General features: G+C 39.2%; 1 protein-coding gene across 1 annotated transcript in view; it reads left to right on the forward strand.

Moving 5' to 3' along the window:
• Positions 1 to 27,848, forward strand: part of ush2a (Usher syndrome 2A (autosomal recessive, mild)) — a 248,165-nt gene that overhangs the window by 74,178 nt on the left and 146,139 nt on the right. The window contains exons 23-32 of the mRNA XM_066670600.1: positions 10,925 to 11,055; positions 14,159 to 14,285; positions 15,272 to 15,373; positions 15,693 to 15,881; positions 16,846 to 16,976; positions 17,330 to 17,606; positions 18,310 to 18,516; positions 22,138 to 22,218; positions 23,677 to 23,865; positions 26,438 to 26,551. Coding sequence (XP_066526697.1) covers positions 10,925 to 11,055; positions 14,159 to 14,285; positions 15,272 to 15,373; positions 15,693 to 15,881; positions 16,846 to 16,976; positions 17,330 to 17,606; positions 18,310 to 18,516; positions 22,138 to 22,218; positions 23,677 to 23,865; positions 26,438 to 26,551 — 1,548 coding nt within the window. The remainder of the gene's footprint in view (positions 1 to 10,924; positions 11,056 to 14,158; positions 14,286 to 15,271; positions 15,374 to 15,692; positions 15,882 to 16,845; positions 16,977 to 17,329; positions 17,607 to 18,309; positions 18,517 to 22,137; positions 22,219 to 23,676; positions 23,866 to 26,437; positions 26,552 to 27,848) is intronic.

Raw genomic sequence — 27,848 nt, forward strand, 5'->3', positions numbered from 1 at the left:
AAGAAAAATGCCAGTATAAATGAAACCAAGCTGGAGCTAGTTATTGCCCATTTTATTCTGATGTTTGACTTTTAGTGTTCAGTACTTGTTATATGAACATTTTAATTTGAGGTTACTTGCATCTAAGCTGGACACGCCATATGGGTATTAAAACACAAAATATATATTAGGTGTACAAATAAGTTTTAAGACATTTTTGTGTAATGTATAATTAACTTTTTCATTCATTGTCTGTAAGTGCTTATCCAGTTCAGGGTCGCGGTGGGTTCAGAGCCTACCCGGAATCACTGGACACAAGTGGGGAACACACCCTGGAGGGGACGCCTGTCCTTCACAGGGCGAAACACACTGAAACATTCACTCACACTCACTTGTAACCCACAACCCCAGGAACCTGGAGCTGTGTGACGACACTACCCTAGTGCCACTGTGCCACCTGTAATGTATGCTCAAAATTCCTAATTCAAAAATTATTTTCCTGTAACTGTTGCGTACAATAAAAATTTACAATTCTCATTTTTCTTCTAAGGGCAGCATGGTGGCACAGCAGGTAGTGTCGCAGGTCCAGGGTTGTAGGTTCAAGTCCCGCTCCGGCTGACTGTCTGTGTCCGCGTGGGTTTCCTCGCACAGTCCAAAAACACACGTTGGTAGGTGGATTGGCGACTCAAAAGTGTCCGGATGTGTGAGTGTGTGTCGCCCTGTGAAGGACTGGCGCCCCCTCCAGGTTGATAGATAGATAGATAGATAGATAGATAGATACTTTATTGATCCCCAGGGGAAATTAAAGGTCTCAGTAGCTTACAGACTTAGACATCACATACACGAATCACTAAACAGCAATGGACTAATAGAGTTTAAAAAAAAAAAAAAAAAAAAAAAAAAAATTCAAATACCCAAGAAGCTGACAGTGTGCTTAAGAATAATCAATCAATCGTCAGAGTAATCAAACATAGCCTGGCAAGAATCTGTGATACTGTGAGCAGCTGGGGATGATCTCTTTTGTGCAGCATATGATTTAAAAGTTGAAAAGGTGTGGATAATGCAATGGGTATGGAATGTGCAATATAAGTACAGTGCAATAACAGTGCAGTTTCAGAATTAGAAATAAATATATTAAATAAACTAGTGCAAGGCAATTTAGTGCAATGTACCTGTATTAAGTATACACCTACTATTGTAGCTGTCAGATTAAGGTACACATGAGGTAGATGAGTTGGTTGACTTGTCCAGTGGTTGACCTGTCTATTGTCCAGTTAGGTACACATGTGCAATATGGAGGAGGTGGAGGTGGTGGTGGTGTTGGATGGACAGACAGACTATGCAGAGAAGTCCAACTCTCCTCTCCCCTTTAGTGAAGCATTGAACAGCTCAATAGCCCTGGGGACAAATGACTTCCTCAGTCTGTCAGTTGAGCCTGGCAGTGAGCGAAGTCTCCAGCTGATCAAGCTCTTCTGCTTGGTTATGATACTGTGGAGTGGATGGCACTCATTGTCCAAGATGCTAATCAGTTTGTTCAGGGTCCTCTTGTTTGATATGGAAGTGATGCACTCCAGTTCAGCCCCCACCACAGAGCCAGCTTTCTTAACCAGCCTGTCTAGTCGCCCAGCATCCCTCTACTTTATGCTTCCTCCCCAGCATACCACAGCATAAAAGAGGACACTGGCAACAACAGTCTGGTAAAACATCCTGAGGAGCTTACTGCAGACATTGAAGGACCCCAACCTCCTCAGGAAGTACAGCCTGCTCTGCCCTTTCTTGTAGAGTGCTTCAGTGTTGGCTGACCAGTCCAGTTTATTGTCTAGGTGTAAGCCCAGATACTTATAGGTGTCCACCACCTCCACGTCGACCCCATCAATGGTGACTGGTAGCAGGACAGGCTTTGACCTGCGGAAGGTCAAAGCCTGGTTGTGCTCCCACCGTCCGCCCAGTGATTCTGGGTAGGCTCCGGACCCACCGTGACCCTGAATTGGAAAAGTGGTTACAGATAATGAATGAATGAATTAATTTTATTCTAAATGTTACATAATAATATAATAATAATACACTACATTCACGATCGTTAACATCAAAAAGACAATTTTTAAATAATTTATACCAAAACTATACATTACTATCCACAAGAACACAGCAAATTGATACACATGTTTTACAGTGCTTTTGCAGTGCTTTTTTCTTAATGGAACTCATAACGAAGGCAGTGACAAATAAATAAATTATTTTTGTCATTTAAAAACTTTTATGTATATGTTGAATGTGATGACATTGTCACTTAATATTACACTTATAAAATTACACAAGAGAAGGAGAATATTTTAATTTTGAATGTCAAATATGTTTTAAGCATATTAGTATTAGTACACTTAAATAGACAATTTATTACAATGTTTGTTGTAGAATTAATTTTTTGGTGGTGCTATTTATTGGTGTATTGGTGTTATTTTTCTGTTTCTTTTGCTCAGACTCTCTCTTAACACTTAGATTCTGCATTTTTAACTTATATTTTGTTATTTATTATGTGTTATTTCACATCAAACATGCAACACCAATATTATTCAGATTGGTCTGTGTCCGTGAATGTGTATTGAGTCAGGCTCCAATAGTGCTTGGACAGAACATTTTACAGTAGACTGAAACACTACCTTTTCCTTTGTTCATTTTATAGAGGATTATGTTCTACACTAGCGGACAATACTCTTGCCATGTTTTTCAATTCAAATCTCCTTTTGTAGTATAGAAGTTTTTACTGTTCTTCAACAATGCCTTGTCTCTTAAATATTGCACAAATCACACGTTTAAAGTAAAGGTAGTTAGGAGATCCTGCCTCAGAAGTCAGGGATGCTAAATTGTCTTCTTAAGAAGCATGCATAAAAATGTGTGACCCTCTCTGACCTTGCAATTTCTGCAAATGAATGGCCATTTCCTTTAGCCCACATCTCCAAACTCTATTAAAATTTAGCACTGCTGTTCCCCCCCCCCCTTCTTAAATAATGACAAACGGATAAATCTTTATAAATCAAGCCCAGAGTTGAGTTCAGCTGACTCTCTAATTGATCAATGGCTACAGTCAAAGTTGGAGAGCTCGTCCTTGGGCCTGTTATAAATGGCCAGCTACTAATGAGGGAGCCCAAAGAACAAACTGGAACAACGGTAACACCCCGCACACCCACTTCTTTTGGCCCACATCTTTAGCAAGTTAAAAGATCTCAAAATTATCTATAGATAACAGTAGTATATTTGACATTGTTTTTTGTATGTTTTTGTGCAAAATCGTTTGTATTATATATGTCAAATATTTATCATGGGCTGGTAGTGTCGCTGTCACACAGATACAGGAAACTGGAGGTTGTGGGTTCGAGTCCCGCTCTGGGTGACTGAGGATAGGCTGTGCCCTGTGCAACAATTCTGCCATGAATTTTACTCACTACTGAATATTCAACAGTCAACTGTCAGTGATATTATAAAAAGTGGAAGCAATTGGGAACGACAGCAAGTCAGCCACAAAGTGTTAAGTCATATATAATCACAGTGCAGAGTGTGGCAGTGTTCTGAGGTGTATACTGGTCAAAGGTCACCAACTTTCTGCAGAGTCAATTGATACAGACCTACAAACTTCACGCAGCCTTCAGATTAGTACAAAGAGAGCTTAAAGGAATGGGTTTTCATGGCAAAGCCACTATATCCAAGCCTTGCATCACCAAGCACAATACAAAGCATTGGATGCAATGGTGTAAAGTACATCGCTGGACTCTTCTGTAGCAGTAGAGACATGTTCTTTGGAGTGACAAATCACACTTCTCCATCTGGTAAACTGATAAACAAGTCTGTGTTTCAGGGCTGCCAGGAGAACGGTACTTGTCTGACTGCATTGTGCCAAATGTAAAGTTTGGTGGAGGGAGGTTGTTTTTCAGGAGTTTAGCTTGGCCCCTCAGTTCCAGTGAAAGGAACTCTTAATGCTTTGTGGGAACAGCTTGGGAGTAGCCCCTTCCTGTTCCCTGTCCCCTTCTTGTGCACTCCAGTGCACAAAGCAAACTCTGTAAAGATATGGATGAGGGAGTTTGGTGTGCAAGAACTGCAGAGAGCCCTGACCTGTACCCGATAGAACACCTTTGGGATGAATTAGAGTGGATGCTGCGGTCATGCAAAGTAGACAGTGTCTGACCTCACAAATGTGCTGAGTGTGTCTATATTTATTCATTCATTCATTGTCTGTAATCGCTTATCCAGTTCAGAGTTGTGGTGGGTCCGGGGACTACTGGGAATCATTGGGCACAAGGCAGGAAAAAAGGGGCTCCAGTGCTTCACAGGGCGACACCCACTCAGACACTCACACCTATGGAAACTTCTGACCGTGGGAGGAAGCCGAAGCACCCGGACACGAGGGAGAACGCACCAAACTCCTCACAGACAGTCAGCCAGAGCTGTGTGACTGAGACACTACCTGCTGCGTCACCGTGCCACCCCTATATATATACCTCTTAACAAAGTAACAAGTAAAAATGTCCTAATTTTAAAACAAAGTAATATTCTTACAACAATCTTGGAATGAGAACTATTCAATTTTGGCTAGACTTAGGATGTTTTCACTTGCTAAGACATCATCTTTTGCCCAGTGACACATCGTCCACTCTGAAGTCTTTGCCCTTTTGGCGCCGATCTTGGAGCAAACGTATTGCTCGATGACGCGAGGAAAAAACATAAAGATTTCCTCATTGAAAACAAGCTGTTTTTATCGAGCCAACATGAAGAGGGGGGACTGGATAAATGAGAGAGAAGAGCTCAATGGCTGAAATGAGGCATAATGAAATGAACAAACAACATGCTCAGGGACAAATACTTTGGATAATATTGAAATGTGGCCAAAGCGATGCATTAAGCAGAAATCAATGCTCATCTAATTTGGAGCCTTAAATGATTTTGTCAGAGAGGCTCGCACACAACTCTCAACGAATCAAAGAGGAGGAGGAAAAACAAGATTAAAAAATGCAATATCACTGCAGCAGATTGATCTGCATTTTAATCCTCATTGATGCATTATCTCAGACTCTCAGTTCACGTTTCCAAGTTTCAGTGTAAACTAGAAGACTGGCTTATGCATATTAAAGTGTTTCCATACAGTGCTGTATGTGTCCAAAGATACACCCTTTTTAATTGGTGAATTCTGCTACCCTGGTGCACCTTTTATCTCCATGGAAAAAAATTGTACTAAATAGCACACTCTGGAGCAGCCAAACATGAGCCTATGTTCACTGTACTCAGTGCCAACAGTCTGCAAGAGGGGTCTAAATCCCCCTAGCAGTAGATCTCCATCCAATATCTTGATTCAGAACCAATTATCCAACCTCATTTATACTCTTTACTGGCATCAAATCTGCACATCAGTGTTCCTGTACCTAGTAAAGCCAGCCCAGAAAAGTACAAACTGTTATTGCAGCAAAACAGAGAGCAAAGTGCAATGTCCTTCATTTCAGAAGGAATGCTGAATATCAAGTCCTCAAACTTTTGGCCACGTAGCATTTTCTCCTCACTTTAATTGTAAGAAAGGCGTTGAAATAAAGTAAAAACCAAGCCATTTTCAAAGACTACAAGCTATTGTAGCTGGAAATGTTAAATGATACAAATTATTAGCGTTAATTAATTTGATTGATTGTCAAGTGGCGAGTGAAAAGTAGAGGGGAAACTTTGCACAGACATCATTAGTTTTTTTTTTCCCTCCATTTAAAGATTAATCATGAAAAGCTCTGGCTCTTTAATTCTGTAATTTGTATATTTAATGGGGTGCTGCAGAATCTATGACAGTAATTAGCATTTGCCGAAAACTCATTAATACGCAACAACTTGATTAATGCCGCAATAATATGGACATGACTGAAGTTATTCAGGTTATGTACTAAGCAGATTAAATCCAAATGGCCCTGTTTGTTTTACTTATGGTCAATATTATATGTTTTGGCATGGGAAAGATTTTTTTTTTTTCTAATTTAGTGCTGAATGTCATACACACTCACACATCTAAAACTAAAAATATTTAAGATGAGGTTAGATAAAGAGATAGATAATAAGTATAGATAAATAGATATATAGACATGAACAAATATAATAATTATAGTACATATTGTGAAACATCTTAGACAGAATCAGAAGTTAGATCGCTTATTAAAAACTGCCTTGGTATTTGTTTTCTCAATAAATTTAGATATTTATGAATGAACATCCACAGACAATGAAAAAGATCTCAGATATTTGCCCGGAAGTGCCAGAATCTTTCTTTATTTATTGTTTAGTATATTTGAAGCCTTCTCATTTTCTGATTACAGGCACCTGCATTGTCAGTATTGCAATGTCCCTAATGGCTAAACCAATTAACCAGCAATAATTATGACAGATAATAGCTCTGATATTTTTCACTTACCTTATATATTATTAATATGTTGAAGATACTAAATATATATTTTTACACACATTTCTGCCTAAACACTCTATATGAATAGTTTATAGTTTTTACATTCATTGTACAATTCATCAGCTCCAAATACCATATATGTAAAATATAGCTCTACAATTACAGAATCCATCTGTTCATCTGCATATTCTACTGTTTAGATTAGTCTTGTTCCCTACAGGACCACGAACGTGCAGATATTATTTGGGTGGAGGATCATTATCAGCACTGCAGTGACATTGGTGTGATTGTGTGGTAGTGTGTGTTGTGCTGGCATGAGTGGATCAGACATGTGTGAGTGTGTGTCAGCATTTTATTGAATGTAATGAACATACTGTAAAATATAAATTTTGTTAAACATAAAATACAATTTGGCACTTATAGAGAAAAAGCACTTACAAAATTCATTCGTTCATTATTCATTCATTATCTGTAACCGCTTATCCAGTTCAGGGTCACGGTGGGTCCAGAGCCTACCTGGAATCATTGGGCGCAAGGCGGGAATACACCCTTGAGGGGGGTGCCAGCCACACTCGCACATTCACTCACACCTACGGACACTTTTGAATTAGGCCAATCCACCTACCAACGTGTGTTTTTGGACTGGGGGAGGAATCCAGAGCACCCGGAGGAAACCCAAGCGAACACGGGGAGAACACACCAAACTTCTCACAGACAGTCACCCGGAGCGGGAATTGAACCCACAACCTCCAGATCCCTGGAACTGTGTGACTGCGACACTACCTGCTGCACCACCATGCCACCCCTCCCTTACAAAATGATCTGTTAAAAATAAATAAATAACTGCAAAATGTTTAAATGGCATATTAAGTAGAGAAGAGAGTTTTAAATTTTCTCTTTTAATTTTTCTATAAAGTGTCTATTGATAATCTTCATATTTAATTTATTTATTTATTTTTTTTTATTTCAGAGAGAAGCATTAGGAGTGTGGTTTGTTGACTATAAGCACTGCTCTGCTTCTCCCTCTTAGCATGGATATGTTTTAAAAATAAAAAAATCCTTATATAAAATGGGTAAATTTTAATATTTAGAGTGGGTATATCAATCTTGGTCTGTGTCTAAAGCCTAGCTCACACTACAGGATAATAAGGCCAATTTTGAGGCCGATTCAGTCCTCCCAACAATTCCAAGTGGTCCCTGATTTTAGAGTGATCGTAAATGATTATCTTTCCAGATTATTCTGTAGTGTGAGGAGTCTAAAAGGAGGGTGTCGATTCTCTGGAGTGAAATGCCGCGTTAAATTCGGGCCTGAACGATGATAAACCAATGAGTGTTGCACTGGGATAATTTCACCACCATCCACTGTGTTTGTCATCTTGTTACATATAGGCTGTGTCTAAAATGAGCAGAATGCTATTACTGTGGCAGTCCTCTGAGGAGGAAGGTGCAGTTTCGTTTCAGTATTTATAGCTTGTTTAAAATGCTGCCTGTTTTTGCTCTAAAGTTGTCATTGTTCTGGCAAAGGGAGCGCTAGTGTACAGGTTCCCAGGCAATGTGCTGAAATATTGAATACAAATTGAGTGATTAAGTTACAAACACCAAATTAAAATTCTATGTTGTTACGTCGGATTTGCTGTCACAACCAGCCATTGCCAATTTTTTGCAGTGTGTTTTTGACAGCTGATGAGATGCTGTCCTGCTGGGTGTTGTGGGCTTAATGCATGTCTAAATAACAAGACTAGAATGAACAAACATTCGTGACATCCGCTGGAATAACAGTGAATTACAACTTTGGAATGCAAAAGTAATCATTAATTTCACACAGAAAGGAGGGACATCGATTTAAACTAGCATTCACATTAATTATTTCAGGAATGTAAGGATCCTAAATTATAATTAAGGACAATTCAGGGAGCAATAATGAAAGGAGAATGTTCTGGAACTCTGTTCAGTACAAAGAGAACCCGTATAAATGACCAGTGCTCAGCTCTTCTAGAAAGACACAACCCGCTCTTGCTACAGGCTCTTTCTCCTCATTCTCCACTTCTGGAGTCATAGCTACTATACCAGTGGAAGTAAGGAATAAGGTGTGGTAAAGTTTCAGGCTCATGTTTATGGGCCAAAAAAAAAATAAATTACACTTAACGCAATAATTAAATTTAATATTTTTCATTAATGTTGTTACTGATAGCAGTGTTTTGAGACATTTTGAGACAATGAAATGTATGTATACAGTTGGATATTTGTCAAGCCATTTTTATATAATTAAATAAAAATACACATACAAATAAAATCACATATTGGCAAACAATAGAAAATCTATTCCAGAGAATACATTATTGGTACTCAAGTATTTACACTTTGTTGTCTACTTTGGAGAACAGCAGAAATGGTTACATATTGCATGGTCCAGAAATATCATAATTTGACATGTAAAGCAGTTGTTGATGACTATTTATTTATTTTTTGTTTTGCTTTCATTTCTGAATCTTAACCCTATTAAAATCACAGTATCAAAAAGAGTAAGAAACAACAGAGTATACTGAAGTGGAAGGGAAATTAAGTGCAGGGCAGAGAGAGAGAAAACATATTTCAATAAATCTTTTTAGTTATTTTAGTTTTTCCTTTCCCAAGAATTTTACTCACAATTTGTATTTTTATGTCTGGTCTGAGAATATTTCTAAGTGCTTAGTGAAGTGCTGATGCAGTGCTTGTGCAGAAGTGCTCCATATATGTTTGGACACTGGTCTGGAGACTCTCAGAGGTAAATCTCATTTCTCATTGCTCATCTTGCTCAGCTCCTGGAGACTACTGACCAGAGCTGCTTTGGAAGAGACCTGTCAGGACTGCCTCCTCTGGGATTCTGTAATGGGTTGGACGTCCTGATGGATGTGAAGAGCTTGTCAGAAAAAATAGCTGATCACCCTGGAGAGATGTGCTGATGCTGAAACCTCAGGTTTTTTAGCGAATGTCTCCCCAGACGTTTCCCAACTTCTCCAAACACACACAGCACATCTGGACAGTGGTTCGGATTAGTCAGCATGTCGTGTATGTTCATGCAACGTTGTCCTTTTATGATTCCATACAGGTTTGAATTGACTATTGTCTGAAAATCTCATATCTACGGCAGATATTCTTATCACAAAATATCAAACAAGCCCAGCTAATCAACCAATAGAGCAAAAAAAATATTTTATATCTTAATGTTTTACATTGAAATGTTCTATCCAGATGAGCTTTTTTTGCTCAATGGACTGTTGCTTCTATACGTCCTGCTGGCAAATTTAAAAAGAAAAAGAAAAAAGAAAAATGCATTAGAAGGAAATGTTAACGTGTTAAAAATGATCTCATACTGAGTAAATTAAATATTTCATATATTAGTTCCTTGATAAAAGTACATTCAAGAAGTATAATCTCAGGACTAGTATAGCACCCTGACCTGATTTTTTTTTTATTTTTTTTTTTATTTTTTTATTTATTTTTTTTTTTTTTTGTGCTTTCCCTAAATTTACATTTCCTCTTCTCCACTTCTGATTTAACTGCCACATGTTATGCTTCATGAAAGCACACCCAGTTTTTTGAGTTTTGTGAGGCAAAGGCGTAATCCTGGTATCAGTCGTGTCGATCTGAAATCTAAAGAAACATCATGATGCTTTTACATGAGGTCAGTGGGATTCTCAGCTACTTCAATCCACTTGAGAGTGAATGATAGATTAAGTAGAATCTGTTTAATCTGTATGGTGTGTGTTTGAGAGCATTTGGACTCTGAACCCTCAACATATTAATTAACTGCATTGAAGGAGGATATTACTTCAAAGGTGTTTTTATGTCTGATTTAAGGTCGGATGGTGGAGGGTTTTATGAAGCGTGGAGCTGGAATGAATGTAAAAAAAGAACTTCTGTGAGAAGAGTCTTAGATCAGATGAGTTTCTTGATGTGTCCTCTCTCAGACTTTTAGCTTATGCACTGATAAGCCAAAACATTAAGAACCTTTGAAGATTAAGCAAAACATGTTGATTATCTAAATACACAATAAGAAATTCAGAGGAATTTATACTGATGTTTATGGAAGGAATGTGTCTACACTAACACGTGCGCACACACACATCTACCTTAACCCTGTTCACAGCCACCATGTTGTGTAGTGGTCTTTTACAGGGATAGACCTGGTCCGGTATCATTTTAGATCTCATGGATGGTGTTTACCTGGGGACAGTATAATGCATTGTGGAAAGTGATGGACCAAGATATTTTGTGGAAAGATGATGAACTCCTGGAAGAGTGTGATGGTCAGGTTGACATTCAGTTGAAGGATGTTGGGTCCAGACATGGTCTGTTACGTAAATGACAGTTTGAAATATGACACTGAAATTAACATTTTATCAGGAAGGTCTGTGTACTGTGATATTGTTAGAACTACAGACTGCTTTATTGAGAATAGTTGCTTAATATCCCACAACTTTTATGATCAGAAATGGAGGTACTGAAATTTTATTTCTGTGTTTGTGTCATGTGTCTGAGTAGGTATTCAGCTCACCTTTCGAACTCGAGCTGAGAATGGCCTCCTCCTGTGTGCTCTTTCTCCTGGAGACCAGGAAGAATATATAGCTCTGCAGATACGTAATGGGCGACCCTATTTCCTCTTTGATGCTCAGGTAGGTTTTGGCAAAAAAAATGCTCTTTTAGCAAGTCCAATCTTAAATCCTTTCAGTGTAAGCAATAATACCTTGTACAATATTACTTTCATTTTCTATTTCCTATATAGATAAAATGGTATAGATGCTAGATAATTTTTTAGATGTTGTGACTACTTTTAGTTGTAGGGCATATCACCAACATACATTAATAAAATCATAAACTTCTAAAAAGTAATTTTAGACCTGGAAGAAGACCTTGCATGTTGTGGCTTTTGATTAGCTTAGAATGCAATTGTTAGTTTAGCTGAAGTTAACTTTGATTGAGGATACTCAGTCGTGATTTTCCCAATGTAAATTTACCCAAATGTAAATGTTTCTGATTCTGCTGTTGTAATGGGCCAACATAAAGGAAGGAAAGTTAGGTTTTGTGAAACACAAAATTCATAAAGTCTTTTTTTTTTTTTTTTTTTAGTTGCAATAATTAGTATTTGATCCTATGAAACTCTTCATACTGTGCAGAACTTTGAAAACTGAAACAATGTTTATGAATCGGTAGCCAATTAACACATTACCTGCAGTCATAGTGAAGGCATGGTAATTATGCACTGACTCTGTGGCTCAGATGATGAAAGCCTTCCTAAAAGATGATTTCCGCATTAGTGTCCACAGGACCACCGCCGATCTCTCCCCTCCAATATCTGCTGCCGCAGAACCGTGCGACTTTTGCATTCATAAACATATTTTGTCGGGGGTAGTTTGATAATTATAACTAAAAGTGGTGTCATGCCCAATTAATGTCCCCTGATAGCGTGCCCATTAGTTCCCCCATTAACGAATTCAACAATTCTAATGGGATTAGCACCATGGGACGCTAATTGGGCGTGACACAGGAAACTGGTTTGCTTCCCCACACACTCTTTCTAATGATGAAATTAATGAGCAGTTTATAAAACGCTGTCTCATGAAAGAATATTTAGTTCCTGTAAAAAGCTGTCGCAAATGATGCCCCACTTTTTTTTTTCTTCCCCTCTCCTTCCCTCCTCGAAGATATCGTAGGAGAGTTTCTCCAAGGCCCAGGGGCATGATTAGTAGAATTAACACCACTGAAAGCATGCATTTCATCTTAAACAAATTCAAGGGCTATTAACCAGCAGCATGCTGAGATCTATACTGGTGCCACTTCTTCTGTCACTAAAGTTTAAATGAGGCTTAAGAAGGAATAATGGAGTGGATATAAGCAGGACTTACTGAACATTTCATGGTTTATATTGTTTGTTTTATAACGATTAAAACCTTTCAGTATAACATAATAAATTAAGCCCATTTAATGTTTGGAATGTAAAGTAATTCATACAAATAGCAGTAGAGGCAATGGGCCCTTGGACTACAATTATTTGTGGGCCACCAGTGTAATCAATTTATGCCATTTGCAGATATTATATAAATAGAGCAATGGAGACGTTACTGTTACACTAAATCTGAACACACCAGGAACGTCTGATGATGTTTTCTGGTTGAAAGTCTTAATAGTATTACTTATACTTAAATACACACAGCCACCCAAATGGCAGCTAACCTGTATGTCAGTAGTAGTGTCTGTTTCACAGAATTTGTAGCTTTTTAAAAGTCTCTCCCACCTTTGAAATATATCAATCATTTTACTTGAAAATTTAACTCAAATATCTTTACTTTGTTTTGACATACTAGTGTGCCCTATTTAGCTCATGTGCCATTTGCCTATGTAGGTAAAACAAATGTAAATACATACTACACCATACAATGTAGTTAGCAAATATACACATTTTGGAATTCAGGGTTTGTCTCCTGGTGCTTTACCTCAAGTAAACATTATAATTTAATACATTTAAAAAAAAAAAAAATATTCAGAGGTCACCCAAGTTCTGTCTATGGAAAATCCCTGCGTCTGTGCTTCCAGCATGTGCACCGAAACAGTAAGAGTGACCTGAGAAACGAGTTCCACTTGGAAGAGCTCCTTGGCACTGTGACAGAATTGATCTCTGATAGTCAGAAAGCCCTTGTGAAGGCTTCCATTCGGAGAGCCAGGGGGGTATAAAGATGGAGGGCTGATACCTAAAGCCCTCTCCTTTTTGCAGTAAACATATCGCAGCTCCTGGCATCCATACATATATTGATTCCATCATTAAATCTTCATCACTAGGCAGAGACGGGATACTTTGTGTCTCGCTGTGTTCACTGCTGCTGGTGGATTTGCCAGCCGGAGTGATGTCATATTTTAGCGAGATAATAACCCCCGTCTTAATGCCGGCAATGCCAGGGCCTTTAATTTACGGCCTGCGAGGAGCGTCCAATCTCCAGGCAGAACTCACTGTGTCCCTCAGGGAAGGGGGTGTTGCTGGGAAGAAAACGCCAAAGTTGGTGTCCACCCAAAAATTAATTCTTGTGGTGTCCATGGAATTTGTCGTAGGTTTCAACCCAGCAACTTTGAGCCAAGGGTAAAGATGCTGTGGCTGCTTAAGTGAAGTTCCAATGTCTTTCAAAGCAAAATACAGTACACTTATTCACTGAATGTCCAAATATATTTAGATGCTACATAAATTAGTGAATTACTTTTCGCTGCACCCAATGTGCTCATAGTGTGCACAATCTCTATAGATAACCATTACATGATATGGGATGCCGTAGAGCCGCTATGTATGATCATGTAGTCTACAACCACTGTGCCAAGGGGACACAGGACCAGGACCAACAGTGGATCTTCGTTTTCTCGGTTGGTGGAGCTCCAGCAAATATAGGTTAATTGATGTAAAGCTTTTTTGAGCTTTTTTTTTTAAAGAGTTTTTGTGTGTGTTTTCAGATATTGATAAATATTGATTAAAATCAAATACTAAATATCATCAATACACACACCAATGTGCGCATGCACTAAAACTGTTAAATTCGGACCATGTGAAATGTTATTGGCCAATTTCAGCTCTTACTCCTTTAAAAGTGTTACCATCAGTAATTAAGTGTTGCTGCTCTAATATTCTGTTGAGTTGCTGTAAATGCCTGATTTCAAGAAAGCTGAGTGTGGTTTTTGTGATTTTTGGTATGGTTTGCTGTGTGATTAACCCCAAAGCGTTTGATGTTTTGATGTTAGGCTTCAGCCGTGGCCCTCAGTCCACAGAACGATGGAGAGAAGAGATATAACGACAACCAGTGGCATCGTCTCCTCGCTACTAGGAAGCAGGCCGTGGGAACGATCATTGTGGATGATCAATACAGTGGTAATGTCTCTTTCTCTCTCTCTCTCTCTCTCTCTCTCTCTCTCGAACACACACACACACACACACACACACACACAGACACATATAGAGACCTATCATATTCATAGGATAGCTCCTCACACTCCTCCTCATCAATGCCTCTAAAGCCCTGGCTTCTGCAGATTTCCAAGCAGAGGAATTATCAAGGTTAATCTTTGCCATTCATTGTGTGATTAGAATAATTAGACTATAGAAGCCTCTCTCTCCCTCTCTCTCTCTCTCTCTCTCTCTCTCTCTCTCTCTCTCTCTCTCTCTCTCTCACTCTCACTCTCCCTCTCTCTAGCTTTCTGTTGCTCTTGTCTCTCTCTCGTCTCTCTTTTGCTTTTGTCTCTCTCTCGCTCTCGTGTCTCTCTCTCTCACACACTCCCCACGCCCCTCTTGAACCTGCATTTCAATTAAGACTAAGAAAAGTAGCGCTTTCTGAAGAATCATTGCAAGTGTATGTGTGACTGTTCCTCTGACTGCCTGTGACTCTATTAAATTTGTGTCATTATCTCCTCTGAGCTTAAAAGAAACCACTGAAAATTTGGCATTTATTGCAGAAAACTTTATTGAAAAAATATGCCTTGAAAACCCAGGTTTGACTTGCAAGCCAAAAAACAAAAGGGGGGGGGGGGTCAGCAATAATCAAATAACTGAATGTAACATTTTGCTACAAACCAGACTGTGTAGTTAGCCCAGCTGCTGCTGTTCTACCTTTCAAGGTGAATCCCATTTCTTATTTCTAGTGCCTTTCCAGAAATGTAGAGACTGCTGTTACTACTCTAAAGAGGAACAAGCTCCTAAATACCATTCAGTTCAGCAGAAATGTTGCCTGAGTGGGTGTTCATAAAATTTTAATAAAAGCCATTAGGCAGTTCCTAAAGCAACTGGGGTGCTTTTTTTTCTATTTTTAATTTAATTATTATTTTTTTGTTGGTTTGTGTTCACTTTGCTGTTCTAAACAGGTACTGCATCAGCGACAAGTGGAAGTACCATTATCGGACAAAACACTGGTGTCTTTATTGGAGGTCTTCCAGAGAATTTCACTGTTTACCGACAAGACACCGGTAATTCAAATGGTTCCAGCCAAATTAAATATATTTATTGCAATTCCTCAATGAATGTAAATATAATTTTTTTTCATGGACATGAAATATGGGTTTTTAAGCACAAGACACAACAGTAGCACTTACGTGTATGCACATACAGCATGTACACATATATATGTGTGTGTGTGGTGTCTTTGTGCAGCAGTGAATGATAATACATTGTGACTGCAAATGACATAATAATAGAAACTAAAGCGAATACATTTACTTGACTGACTACTTGAAATAGTTTCTATGTATGTGTGTACAACTCTGCATGTGTTGTGTGTGTGTGTAGGTCCAGCCAGACTGGTGCAGCAGGGTTTTGCAGGGTGTGTGAAGGACGTCCTGGTCCAGAGGGCTAGTCGCCCTGAGGCTGTTTGGGAGCCGTTAGATTGGGACACAGCCCTGGAGGAACACGAAACGTATGGTGGCTGGGAGGGATGTCCAGCCAATTCTGAGCATGGGGCATATTTCCTGGGACATGGTAATGGAGCTGTGCTTTGTTGTCATAAAAGTGATATCTGCACAATAAACAGATGAGCTAAAACTTTAACATCACTGGCAGATATTTTTTATGCAATATTAGGGTCATAGTGTTATGGTACTATAGGATCCAAGTGTGTACCCCCTACATTTTATGTGATTAATTCAAATTATTTTAATGAAATAAAAATATAACAATCTAATTGCTTTGCTATCTCTGAATGAACAAGTTTATATACCATAGAACAGGTCCCCCACATGGGGGCAGCCATGTTTATAGCAAGTTTAAAGTAGGATACTGTCTGTTTCATAAAATGAAGAAGAATTATGAGAGAATATAATGGATTGCTATTTGTCCTGCATCCCTCCCTTATCATATCTGATGGCAAAGCCTTCATCCATGCTTTTCTCATTCCTTCGATTATTGAAATGCTCTGCTTATTGGTCTCTTCACTAAATCTCTTGCCCAATTACAGCGTGTACCTATTGCTGCTGCAAGAGTGGTAAAATTTGAGCACATCACTTTTAAGCTTGGTCAGCTTTACTGGTTGCTCATCTCTAGTTGGCATTTATTACAAAAACCTCCTGGTCTTCAGTTTTGTTCATGAAAGAACTGCTTAATTCCTGTACCCCAACTGTACTTTAAAATATTGCTATTCTTTTCCTCTTACTCTCCCCCGGTTTACACTAGTGTCTATGGATGGAAGATCTTTTGCATTAGTTGGATTCAAATTATGGTTCTCTCTTCCACAAAAACCTTGTGACTTTTCTCCTCCTACTCCTATCACTCTGCTAGTTGCCCTTCTACTTGAAGTCTGACCAGTATTTGCGTTTTATTTTTTCTGTATATATTTTGTCATGCTTATTCTCTTCTCACTGTATTTTTAATTTTATATATATATATATATATATATATAAGTGCGTGTGTGTGTGTATGTGTATGTGGGCGTCTGTGTGTTTTTTAGGATTTCTCAAATTGAAACCAGAGGTTTTCACTGGTGGAGATACTTTTGAAATTTCATTCGAGTTTAAAACAGATCAGCTTAATGCACTGCTGCTGTTCGCCTATGACGCCAATGGCAAAGATTTCATTTTGGTGAGTTAATATTTGTGTTCTATACAGTGCAATGCAATGGGATGTTCTGGAGCAGCTGCAGATGACATTAAAGTAAATCATGCTTAATACCATGTGATACCTGGAGGAGTGTAAAGCCACTCAACACTTGGTTACATGTAATATCTTTGGGATGCATCGTTTGTGATGTTTACCTAATTATCCAACATCAGTAACTAACCATTAACTCCAGTGTTCTTGTCACTCCTCATAGCAGTGTTCCAATATCTAGTGGGAACACACTCTGTATTAATACAAATTAAGACTCAAATTAACATTGGATGAGCAGGTGTCCTGAAACTTTTGACCCCATCCTTAAATATCTTTGTGTCCAGGCGGAGCTGGAAGGTGGCATCCTTTCCTGGACGCTGCAGTGGGGGGGTCAGAATGCTGAAATGTCTGTGTGGGTGGGGCTGTCCTACTGTGATGGAAGTTGGAATAGCGCCACCTTGCTGAAGAGAGGAGAACTGACTGGAGCTGGGCTTAATGATGCCCTGGAACAGCAGAGAAACCAGCGAGGAGGACCCTTAACCATCAACTCTCCCCTTTACCTAGGGGGTGTCCCGCAGGAAATAAAACACCCAGCGCTGCACCAACACAGCCTGCTGCATGGTTAGATACATGTACTCTGAACCCTATAATGTATGATGTTTGATATGAATGGGATGTACACACCGACCAGCTATAACATTATTATCTTACTCTTGTTTCTTCACTCATTGTCCATTTTATCATCTCCACTGGCCATATAAATGCATTTTGTATTCCATCTGTTGCTCCACATACTGTCTTAACCCGCTTTTTCCTGTACTTCAATGGCCAAGACTGCTACAGAGGATGTATCCAACTGTAGGCTGTTGGATCATTCTTAGCTCTGCAGTGACATGGTGGTGTTGTTTTAATGTCTGTTGCACTAGTATCAGACACAGCAGTGGATCAGACATAGCAGGAGGGTTGTTGGAATTGGAGTCTTTACATAAAAATAACAGTGGGCAGGTCAATAGATGGAATACGCTCTGTAAATGTAGCAAAGTACACATACACTCAGTGTACAGCGAGTGTAGAAACAAGCAGGTGTTAATATTATGGTTAATTGGCACGTATGTGAATATAAATCACTTTCAAAACAAAACCTTTCATTACCATTTTCCATGATTATAAAATGTGTCTGTATCCCCGTTTTGAAAAATAGACCAGTGCCTGACTCTCTCCTTTCTATTTGCTTCTCTCTCTCCTGTTCTTTCTATTTGCTTCTCTCTTTCTCTCTCTCTCTCTCTCTCTCTCTCTCTCTCTCTCTCTCCCCCCTATCCCCTAGGTTTTGGAGGCTGTATGAGAGCAGTGAGGCTGGGCAATCAAGGGCATGTGCTGAGTCTGTCCACTGTGTCTCGAGGCTCTGTCCGAGTTAATCTGGACGGATGCCTGTCAGCTGACACCAGTGCTAACTGCCGTGGAAATGACTCCATCCTGGTGTACACCGGCCGAGAGACCACAACCCTTGATTTCAGTCTGCAGCCCTTCACTGGTACACATGCACAAGCACACACACAACAAATACACATATATTTAGCTTTAACATTAAAATAATTCTCTCTCTTTTTTTTAATAAACATATTTTCCATTTTCTCAGCTTCTCTGACAATATGGGTGCCATTTGTTGTACATTTTCTATCTTCCTTCAATCAAAGAAGAAATAAACAATTAAAAATGTTCTCATAGCATATTAATCATCCAATATTTAATCAATATACCTAATGTTTTATTTTTCTAAGCTTATTGTGACAAATTCATTTTTTTATAAATGTATCTGACTTGTTTAAATGATTTCTTGAGCATTATTTAAAAAAAAATTCTAAATGATCTGCCAGTACAATAAAGCACTTTCGCCAGATACAGTCACTTACATCTAGGCATAATACAGTGGTTAAATACTGTGGTTAAACATGTCACTTTGAAAAACAAATCCACAAGGAATTGACTCGGCAGACTCAACACACTCACCCCAACGATCACCACTTTTATTTGGCTTTGTTATTTTTCTGTTATTTACATTTATCTGGACTCGTCTTGGGGCGGCACGGTGGCACAGCAGGTAGTGTCACAGTCACACAAGCTCCAGGGACCTGGAGGTTGTGGGTTCGAGTCCCGCTCTGGGTGACCCACAGTCCAAAAACACACGTTGGTAGGTGGATTGGAGACTCAAAAGTCTCTGTGAATGTGTGAGAGTGTGTGTTGCCCTGTGAAGGACTGGCACCCCCTCCAGGGTGTATTCCCACCCTGCGCCCAATGATTCCAGGTAAGCTCTGGACCCACCGAGACCCTGAACTGGATAAGCACTTACAGATAATGAATGAATGAATGGACTCGTCTTTGTTTGTACAGAAAATTGACAGCATTGTTTTATTTCACAGTTAGTGTGTTGGTAAATTCTACTATATAAATACTATGTATATACTATATTCTACTATGTATAAATGAATGCACTGGAAAAGCTGTTTTTCTAAGTAATATGGTCCCTATAAAATTGAAAGTGTGAGTGTGTAAACAGATTCTAGTCCCCGCAGTGCACCCAGATAAACTAGGCTCTCTCGCCGCCTCTTTGTGTCTCTTCCCCTAAGCCAGGCATTGTTGACCCTCTGGAATCTTGGCCTTTAGCTTCTGGCAGCACTTAGACTTGGTCTCAGGCAAACATTTGGCCTGTTTTCTCTGGCAAATAAAACCCCAAGGGTATGTCCTTATTGCACAAAAGTTGCTCATAGATTTCTCAGGAGAGTTAACACTGATACTCCTAACAGTCTTCTAGAGAAACAGCATCAAACAGGAACTAGGCACAAGACACTTTTGTCCAGAGTATAGAGATAGTTATTCACAGCATCAGAACTGTGAAGGTTTTAGTGCTGCTGAGAAATGAGTTCAGTGAGCTTCAATGAGACTTTAATGATGTCCAAAAAAAAAAAAACTCAAGAGGAGACACAGGTGAGACAGCAACTCTCCCTCAGTCCAGGCCTTGTTGACCCTTAGATATCCTGGCCTTTAGCTTCGGACTCAGTCTCAGGCGATCGTTTGGCCTGTTTTCTCTTTTCTTTCTCTTTCTGCAGAGCTTTTGTTTCTGTCAGGGCTCTACAAAACAGTACATGTCCAGTCGACGGAGATGAGGGGGTGGGGTAGAGAGAGAGAGAGAGAGTCACGGACAACCACCCCCATCCTTACTGTTCGTTCATCAGCACTCTGCTGAAAGTGCTGAGGATGCCAGGCTCCCAGGGGCCAAATACAGCCAGCACATCTCTCTCCTCTTCTCTTCCCTCTCTCACTCTTTTCTCTCTTTCACACATTTTCCTCTCTTTCTCTCTCTCTCTCTCTCTCTCTCTCTCTCTCTCTCTCCGACTTTCAATAAAGCCAGCTCATCTCTCTAGACTCCAGTATGTGATGGAGTGGAAAATAAAAGGCAGCTTGGCGATTATCACTTCATCCTTGCAAACAAATCCAACTAATTTCTATGCGTTTCCAGAGTGCAGGAGTAAAATACATGACCTGGAGATACAAAGTTTTACTTAAAGTGAAACTGATTCACTGCAGTGTATGATATATTAGCAGGTAAAATGATCTCAAATCTGGTCAATACATCATTTTCTCAGTCTGAGATCTAAGTACATTTTAAGATGAATTAACATAATAATAGATTATATATTTTAATTATCTCCTGTAATTCCTCTACTTTGGAGTCAAAGGCTATTCACTTATGTTTGCTATTATTTAAAATGTATTACACAAACCATTTACATAAATGGTTCCTAGTCCTGGTTTTGGAGGGTGACTGCTTGGCATGTTGTAGGTTTCTCCTCACTCCATCATACCCTCTTCTACTTTGGGAGGGTTTGTTAATAAGCTTTAGTTGTGTCGGGTGTTGTGGGAGCAATGAAACCTTTAAAATATGCAGGGCAGAGGCCCACCTCTAATACAATTGAGACCAAATGGTTTACATAGTACTTGAACAAAAACCTTTTATGTTCAAACTTACTGACTTTGTGAAGCTGGTGACTAGGTTGTAGTTATACGTACTAGAAAGGTTGTGGCAATAAATTGTGTCTGTTCTAGCATTAAGAATTGGTAGTCTTCACAGGGATTGATGGTGGTTGTACAATGTATATTTGAAATATACATATACAAATATATTTGAATGTTGTATTTAAAGATGATGTTCATGACTGTAATCAAAAAACACATTCTATAGAATACAGAAGATGTTTTCTCACCATTTGCTAGCTCTCCTGTCTGTTTGCGTGCTCTCCTGTCTGTTTGCGTGCTGGAAACCAATCTAATGTGATTACAAAGCCCTGGTGTCAGCAAAACAAGTGGGAAAAAAAAACAAAGTGGCTTGGTCAGACATGCTAGGCTTCTCTCTCTCTCTCTGCTCCCAGCAGAAATAACAGCAAAGATTGAAAATTGTGAAAACAGATGAGGATATTGCTTTATTCCTTCTCCTTCTGTGGGTAATATTGAATTATTTTTGCTGTATCAGATTATTAAGGTAGGAACCCACACTAAATTTGGGAGAGCGCTACATGCATGAAAACACAGACCAAAGTTGTAATTCTGTGGTAATTCAAACAGTGGATTAAAACTTGAAAGCTTCTGAAGGTAGCTGGAATCACCGGAATCACTGGGCCCAAGGCAGGAACACACCCTGGAGGGGGCGCCTGTCCTTCACAGGATGACACATACACACACATTCACTCAAACACTCAGACCTATGGACACTTTTGAGTCATCAATCCACCTACCAATGTGTGTTTTTGGACTGTGGGAGGAAACCGGAGCACCCAGAGGAAACCCACGCGGACATGGGGAGAACACACCAAGCTCCTCACAGACAGTCACCCGGAGCGGGACTTGAACCCACAACCTTCAGGTCTCTGGAGCTGTGTGACTGCGACACTACCTGCTACACCACCGTGCCATCCATTCCCTTAAATATATAAAATGAAAAATAATACAGTATGAAAATTATACACCACTTTAAAACATGAGACTGAAGAATAATATGTTATGTTACAGGAATCTGCATTACATGACAAATTACATGGTAAATGCTTGTTTGTCTGTATCTGTCTATATCTATATCCCATATTCATTTATTTTTTAACAGAGTATTTATACAGAGTGATGGCATTTGGAGAAGGAGGATGGACGGCTGGACCCTGGCAGAGAGGAAGAAGTCGAGAGACAGGTAATTAGTCTCTCTTGTTCTTGCTCACTTGTTCACTCTCTCTCTCTCACTTGCTAACAAGGTAAGTTCAAGATTTGATTTTTGACATGAATGAAAATGATTGTATTGCTAAACCATTAAAACATCTTTTAAATGTGTTAAACAGTAATTATAGGAATTGTGATACAGTGATAGGTGTTTAACAAGAAAGAAAAGAAATGATCAAATCTTACTGTCATTCTCTCTCTCTCTCTCTCTCTCTCTCTCTCTCTCGCTTGCTCACTCGCTCACTGTCTCATTCCCACTCTCCCTCGCTCTCCACCTCGCGACACAAACCCTTCATTTTTTAAAGTGGTAGTGTCTATGATGTGCGCTCTGAGCTAAACGATAAGCTATCGCTTAGCACCATCTCATCTCCACCACTCTTACATACAGCGTGCTGATAAGAAGGAAATGGACAAACTATAACACAAACAAACAATAGAGCGAGAGATTCAGCAGACTACAAAGACACGTTTCTACACATTCAGCCAATTTAATGGGTCCTATTTTTGTAAATGTGGCTCTTATAGTTATACAATCTGCACAAATGCAATATTAGTTTGTAAGGCTTTAATGAAGAGCTTTGGGGATTGTTTTCTGCTGTGTACACATGTATACGCCATGCTGTCAATGTTTTCAAAAACAGTGTTTGTCTGTCCACAAAATATACCAGCACATATTTTAGACACGTAAATAAATATCTGTTTAAAACATAAGTTGTTATGTATTTTTGGGTCCAGTTCTGTGTGTGTTTATTATATTTCTATATGAAAGGAGAGAGGTGTGGAGGAGGAGTGGAGGTGAAATACGGCTCAGAACAGTGTTCAGTCGTATTAAATCAGCGCGGAAAAAGTTACAACTCTAATAAATTGTATTTATGCTAATGGTCCGATATGATTTACTGTCTCTATTAAAAGTGAAGAATATGTGCACTGCTTTTCTTTGGCCTGAATCTCTCTCTCTCTCTGTCTCTCTTTCTCTCTCTGTCTCTCTCTCTCTCTCTCTCTCTCTCTCTCTCTCTCTCTCTCTCTCTCTCTCTCTCTGTTTGTCTCTCTCTCTGTCTCTCTCTCTCTGTCTCTCTCTGTCTCTCTCTCTCTCTCTCTCTCTCTCTCTCTGTTTGTCTCTCTCTCTCTCTGTCTCTCTCTCTCTCTCTCTCTCTCTCTCTCTCTCTCTCTCTCACCTGTCTTTTCCTTTCTCTTGTGTGGATTCTTGCAAACTCTTTGTCTCTCCTTTTCTTCCTGTTTGATTTAATACTTTTCTCTTGCTCTCGTTTCATCTTTCTGCCTTTATCATGGATTATTATGGTTTCTCTACATCCACTCATTTTCTCTCTCTCTCTCTCTCTCTCTCTCTCTCTCTCTCTCTCTCTCTCCGTCTCTCACTCATTCACACACACTCTCTTTGTCCCTCTTCTGAACCCATCTTTCTCTTTTGCAGTTCCTGAAACAGTGCTGCCTCCCTCTGAAGTGACAGTTGTGGATGGATCTAGTGTGGAGGTGAAGTGGGCAGAGCCTTGGGGAGTGAGGGGCGTAGTTGAGCATTTTGTTGTTAAGGCATATGATCAAGATGCTACCTCACCATTGGCTCCCATCAGTGCCACATTCCCAAACTCACCACAGCAAATAGGTAAGGAATGTACAAAATGCATGGAACCCACTTCCTCAAACCTAACATTACCTCCAACTAAATTCCCTAACATACCATTTTAAAAATTTTTAGAGAATTATCTCTTATTCAGATCTGTTCCATAAAATAATACAGAAAAGATATATATAATAATAATGATAATGATAGATGGAGCATGCAGGACTGTTTTTGGTGTGGAGTAGTGCAGTTATTTGAGTTGGGAATTGAACTTTAGTTGTTTTACACTGATTAGGACATATATATTATGTATTTACACTTGTACAATATTATGTAATTACCATTCTGCACCAGTATTCACACCACCCCATTGATATTTGGTAGAAAGACGAAGTGTAAAGGAGGAAACACCCTGCATAAGGCCCTAGTCATTGCAGGACAACACACTCACTCAGGCACACCAACCCTCTCAGCAGTTCACTACTTCAGATTGCCAGTGAAGATAAAACGTTTGATTTTTGAAGGAAATAAAGCACCCTGTATGTGTATGAATACATATATTTTATTTTCAGAGTTATTTCCTGCAGTGGAACTGTGTTCTCAAGATAGGTGACGTTTCATCCAGTACATTTGGGATGATTTGGGATCCTGAACTAAACATCCATCTTCAGTTAACCTCATGTGACTGCTATAAAACCTCACAACAAAGTTTCAGCATGTGATAACTCAAACAAAGAAAAGTAGAGGCTGTTAATGCAAGAAAGTAGGACAAACTCCTGATAAATGCTTTATATTTCAGAAGAAATGGTTAATGATTTTGTTATTTACACCTTGAAATTTGATCCGACATTGACTTCACATTTCTAGAGGTTGGTGTTAAATTTGTCCCAGTCCTTTCTTACTTTGTGAAGTGTTTTAAATAACAGATGAATGTGTAGACTCTCTGTCCGAGAAGTGATGTGAGTGATGCTCATAGATGGAGCCAATCTCCTCTCTGTCTCCAGGCAAAGTGGGCAGAACCTGCTTTATTTATTTATTTATCATTTTTTTAAACCTTTTCTTGGCACGCTTTGAACAGCGACCAAGCTAATTTATGATTGTCGTGACACCGAATGCAGAATTACGCCGGCAGATAAAAACCCGGAAAGCAAATGAGTGGGTAATGAGAGCGGTGTGGGTCAGCCTTTTAATTGAATTAAAAGAAAGAAAAAAATAAAAAAGCCTGGAGACACCTGGCTGGTTACGACGTAGTGTTTACTTTCCCTAACTCCGGCGCAGAGATTAGCCTTGGAACGTGAGCGCAGATTAGAATGGACACCAGCCAAGGAGATACTCTTAGATACTCACAGACACCCTCTCTCTCACTCTCTGTCTCTCTCTGTCTCTCTCTCTCTGTCTCTCTCTCTCTCTCTCTCTCTCTCTCTCTCTCTCTCTCTCTCTCTCTCTCTCTCATACAGACACACTAACCATTAACAGGACCTGTACTTTGGACATTAAAATAGAAAATAAATTCTGGTTTCAAGGAGTGAAATTTTAACAGAGGACTTCTGGAAAGCATGATATTTAATTTATATTTATGATAATAATAATTATAATTGTGTTCTATTTATAGAAGGTCATTGTAGAAGAGACAATAATTTAATAAGTTATTGTTCTTAAACTGGTTTTCTTTTTAAAGATTTTCCACAGAGCTGCATTTCTCTCTGTCTGTCTTGTCTTTGGCTTTATAGTTGGCTGTTTCTGTCTGTCTGTCTCTCTGTCTACTGTTTCTGTCTCTATTGCTCTTTTGTTTTGTTTGTTTGTTGGTCTATTTTTCTCTCTTTGTTTTTGTCTGTAGCTCAGTTTGCCTGTCTCAGTATGTTGGCCAATCACTCATTCTTTTTTCTCAAGCACATATACACTCACACATGACCAATCTGTCATCCATCCATCACTGGATTTTGTGACATAAAATATATATATATATATTATGTTTGCTTGGCTATGTTCACATTACTACCCTCTTTAGTCAATTTAGATTTTTTTTGCTCAGGTCACATTTGGCTTTCTTTGCATTTGAGATGTTTCATTAATTCAAGTGACCTGTATCTGTCTGTAATGTAAACAAGTCTGTCCCTGAAATGGCATGGCTGCCCACAATGATACATTTATGTGACTCAGTTCCTAAAGCCTATGTAGTGCACAAAGTATGTCCTTAGATTATACACATCATTTATATTCAGCTATCACATGCACAGCAACATAGTTTTATCACTGGAGCAGTGCATTATGAAGGAAACATTTGAGACACAGCCTGCATGTCACTACCTGATGACTACAGCACTAAACGCAAACATACAGGCAAAAAGATTCATGGAATCCAATCTGACCTTTTGGATTTGCATACCACAAATCTGCCATATCTAGGACCGCATATGAAATTCACTCAAATCTAATTTAAAATTATCGAATTTGACATGTCCACAGAGCCCTGAAAAAATCAGGTCTGTGTCACATTAAGACATAAAATCAGATTTGAGTCACTCCAGCGTGATAATGTGAACATAGTCTTTGATGATATATTTGTTTTATTTTGTATTGATAATTATCAACTATTTCTTAATAATCACTACAGGTTTACTGAGAGGTCTGATTCCATTCAGTCGGTACAGAGTCACTCTAACGGCCTGTACTGCATCTGGCTGCAAAGAGAGTGAGCGCTCCATCACTCTCTCCACTCCACAAAAAGGTAATTGCTTTCCTACTTAATTCTTTTTAACGCTGTGCCCACCCTGTGTCTACCTACTGTCCAACTCATTAAGCCATTTTTACATATGAACTCTGTAAAATGTCAGGAGTATCGGGTCCAGAGATTTTTTTTAGAGTTTTTAGAGTCCTTTCACGTGTGAATGTGGCTTTGTTGCTGTACAGTGTGTTAGTCCTCCTCTAGTCATTCATCAGTAGTCACTGGATATTGCCCACAGGATGCTGTTGACTGGATATTTTTGGTTGGTGGGCTATTCTCGGTCCAGTGACAATGGGGATTTAAGAACTCCGGTCCAGTGACAATGGGGATTTAAGAACTCCTGCAGCACTACTGTGTCTGATCCATTCCTACCAGCACAACACATACTAACACACCACCACGATGCCAGTGTCGCTGCAGTGCTGAGGAGCACTCCAGCTCCAGGAGACTGTGCTCGTTGTTGTGTGATTCTAGTCTTCATGATGTGCCAAAGTAGATTGTTTAAACCATGGGGCAAAAGAACAGCGATTATTTTGCAAAAGGGTTAGAGACTGAGAGTATAATTGACACTGACAATTAATTTGTCTTTATTTTTGCTGAGGGAGGGAGAGAGGGACAGAGGGAGAGAAGGAGAGAGACAGAGGTGGAAAGAGAGAGAGTGAGATGGTCAGAGACTGTGATGCTTGTGTATTTCATGTTTCACTGAAGTCCTCAGCCAATCATAAATATAGTCTGATATTGACCAGTGAAATTATTGTCAGTCTTCTCATTTTCATTGGTTGAGAAGACAGCTGTGAACACCTCCGTATTTTTGGCTGGTTTAAACCTCGACCATTTCAACGGCTTTCTTGTTGTTAGGAGTGGAATTGGAGCTGTGTTTCCTGGGCTGAGCATGAGTACAAATGGAGCACACAGGATAAACTTGACACAACCACTGAAAATCTGAGCAAGCGCATCTTTATTATGCACAACAGCAACAAATGTCTGGGTGCTTTATGAATAGTGCTCTCTTTTGTTTTTCTTTTTCAATTTAATTACTTTAATTACCACACCACAAAAACTTGGCCTCCGTCTGTGTGTTCGCAAAATGCAGTAGTATCTTCAGGCCCATTGTGGCAAGTTTATAATTCTGTCTTCACTTTAAGTCAAAAAAGAGAGATGTGATGCACTAGTTTGATTTATTAGTAATTAGTTTTTATTTGCTATATATATAGCCCGGAGCTATAGTAAATATAATATGATCAAACTTTCTGAATTTCGGAAGGTTTCTCTTTTTTGGAAGACTTTTTCTTTTCTCTTT

This window comes from Hoplias malabaricus, chromosome 1 (genome assembly GCF_029633855.1).
Source record: "Hoplias malabaricus isolate fHopMal1 chromosome 1, fHopMal1.hap1, whole genome shotgun sequence".
Classification (NCBI taxonomy): Eukaryota; Metazoa; Chordata; class Actinopteri; order Characiformes; family Erythrinidae; genus Hoplias; species Hoplias malabaricus.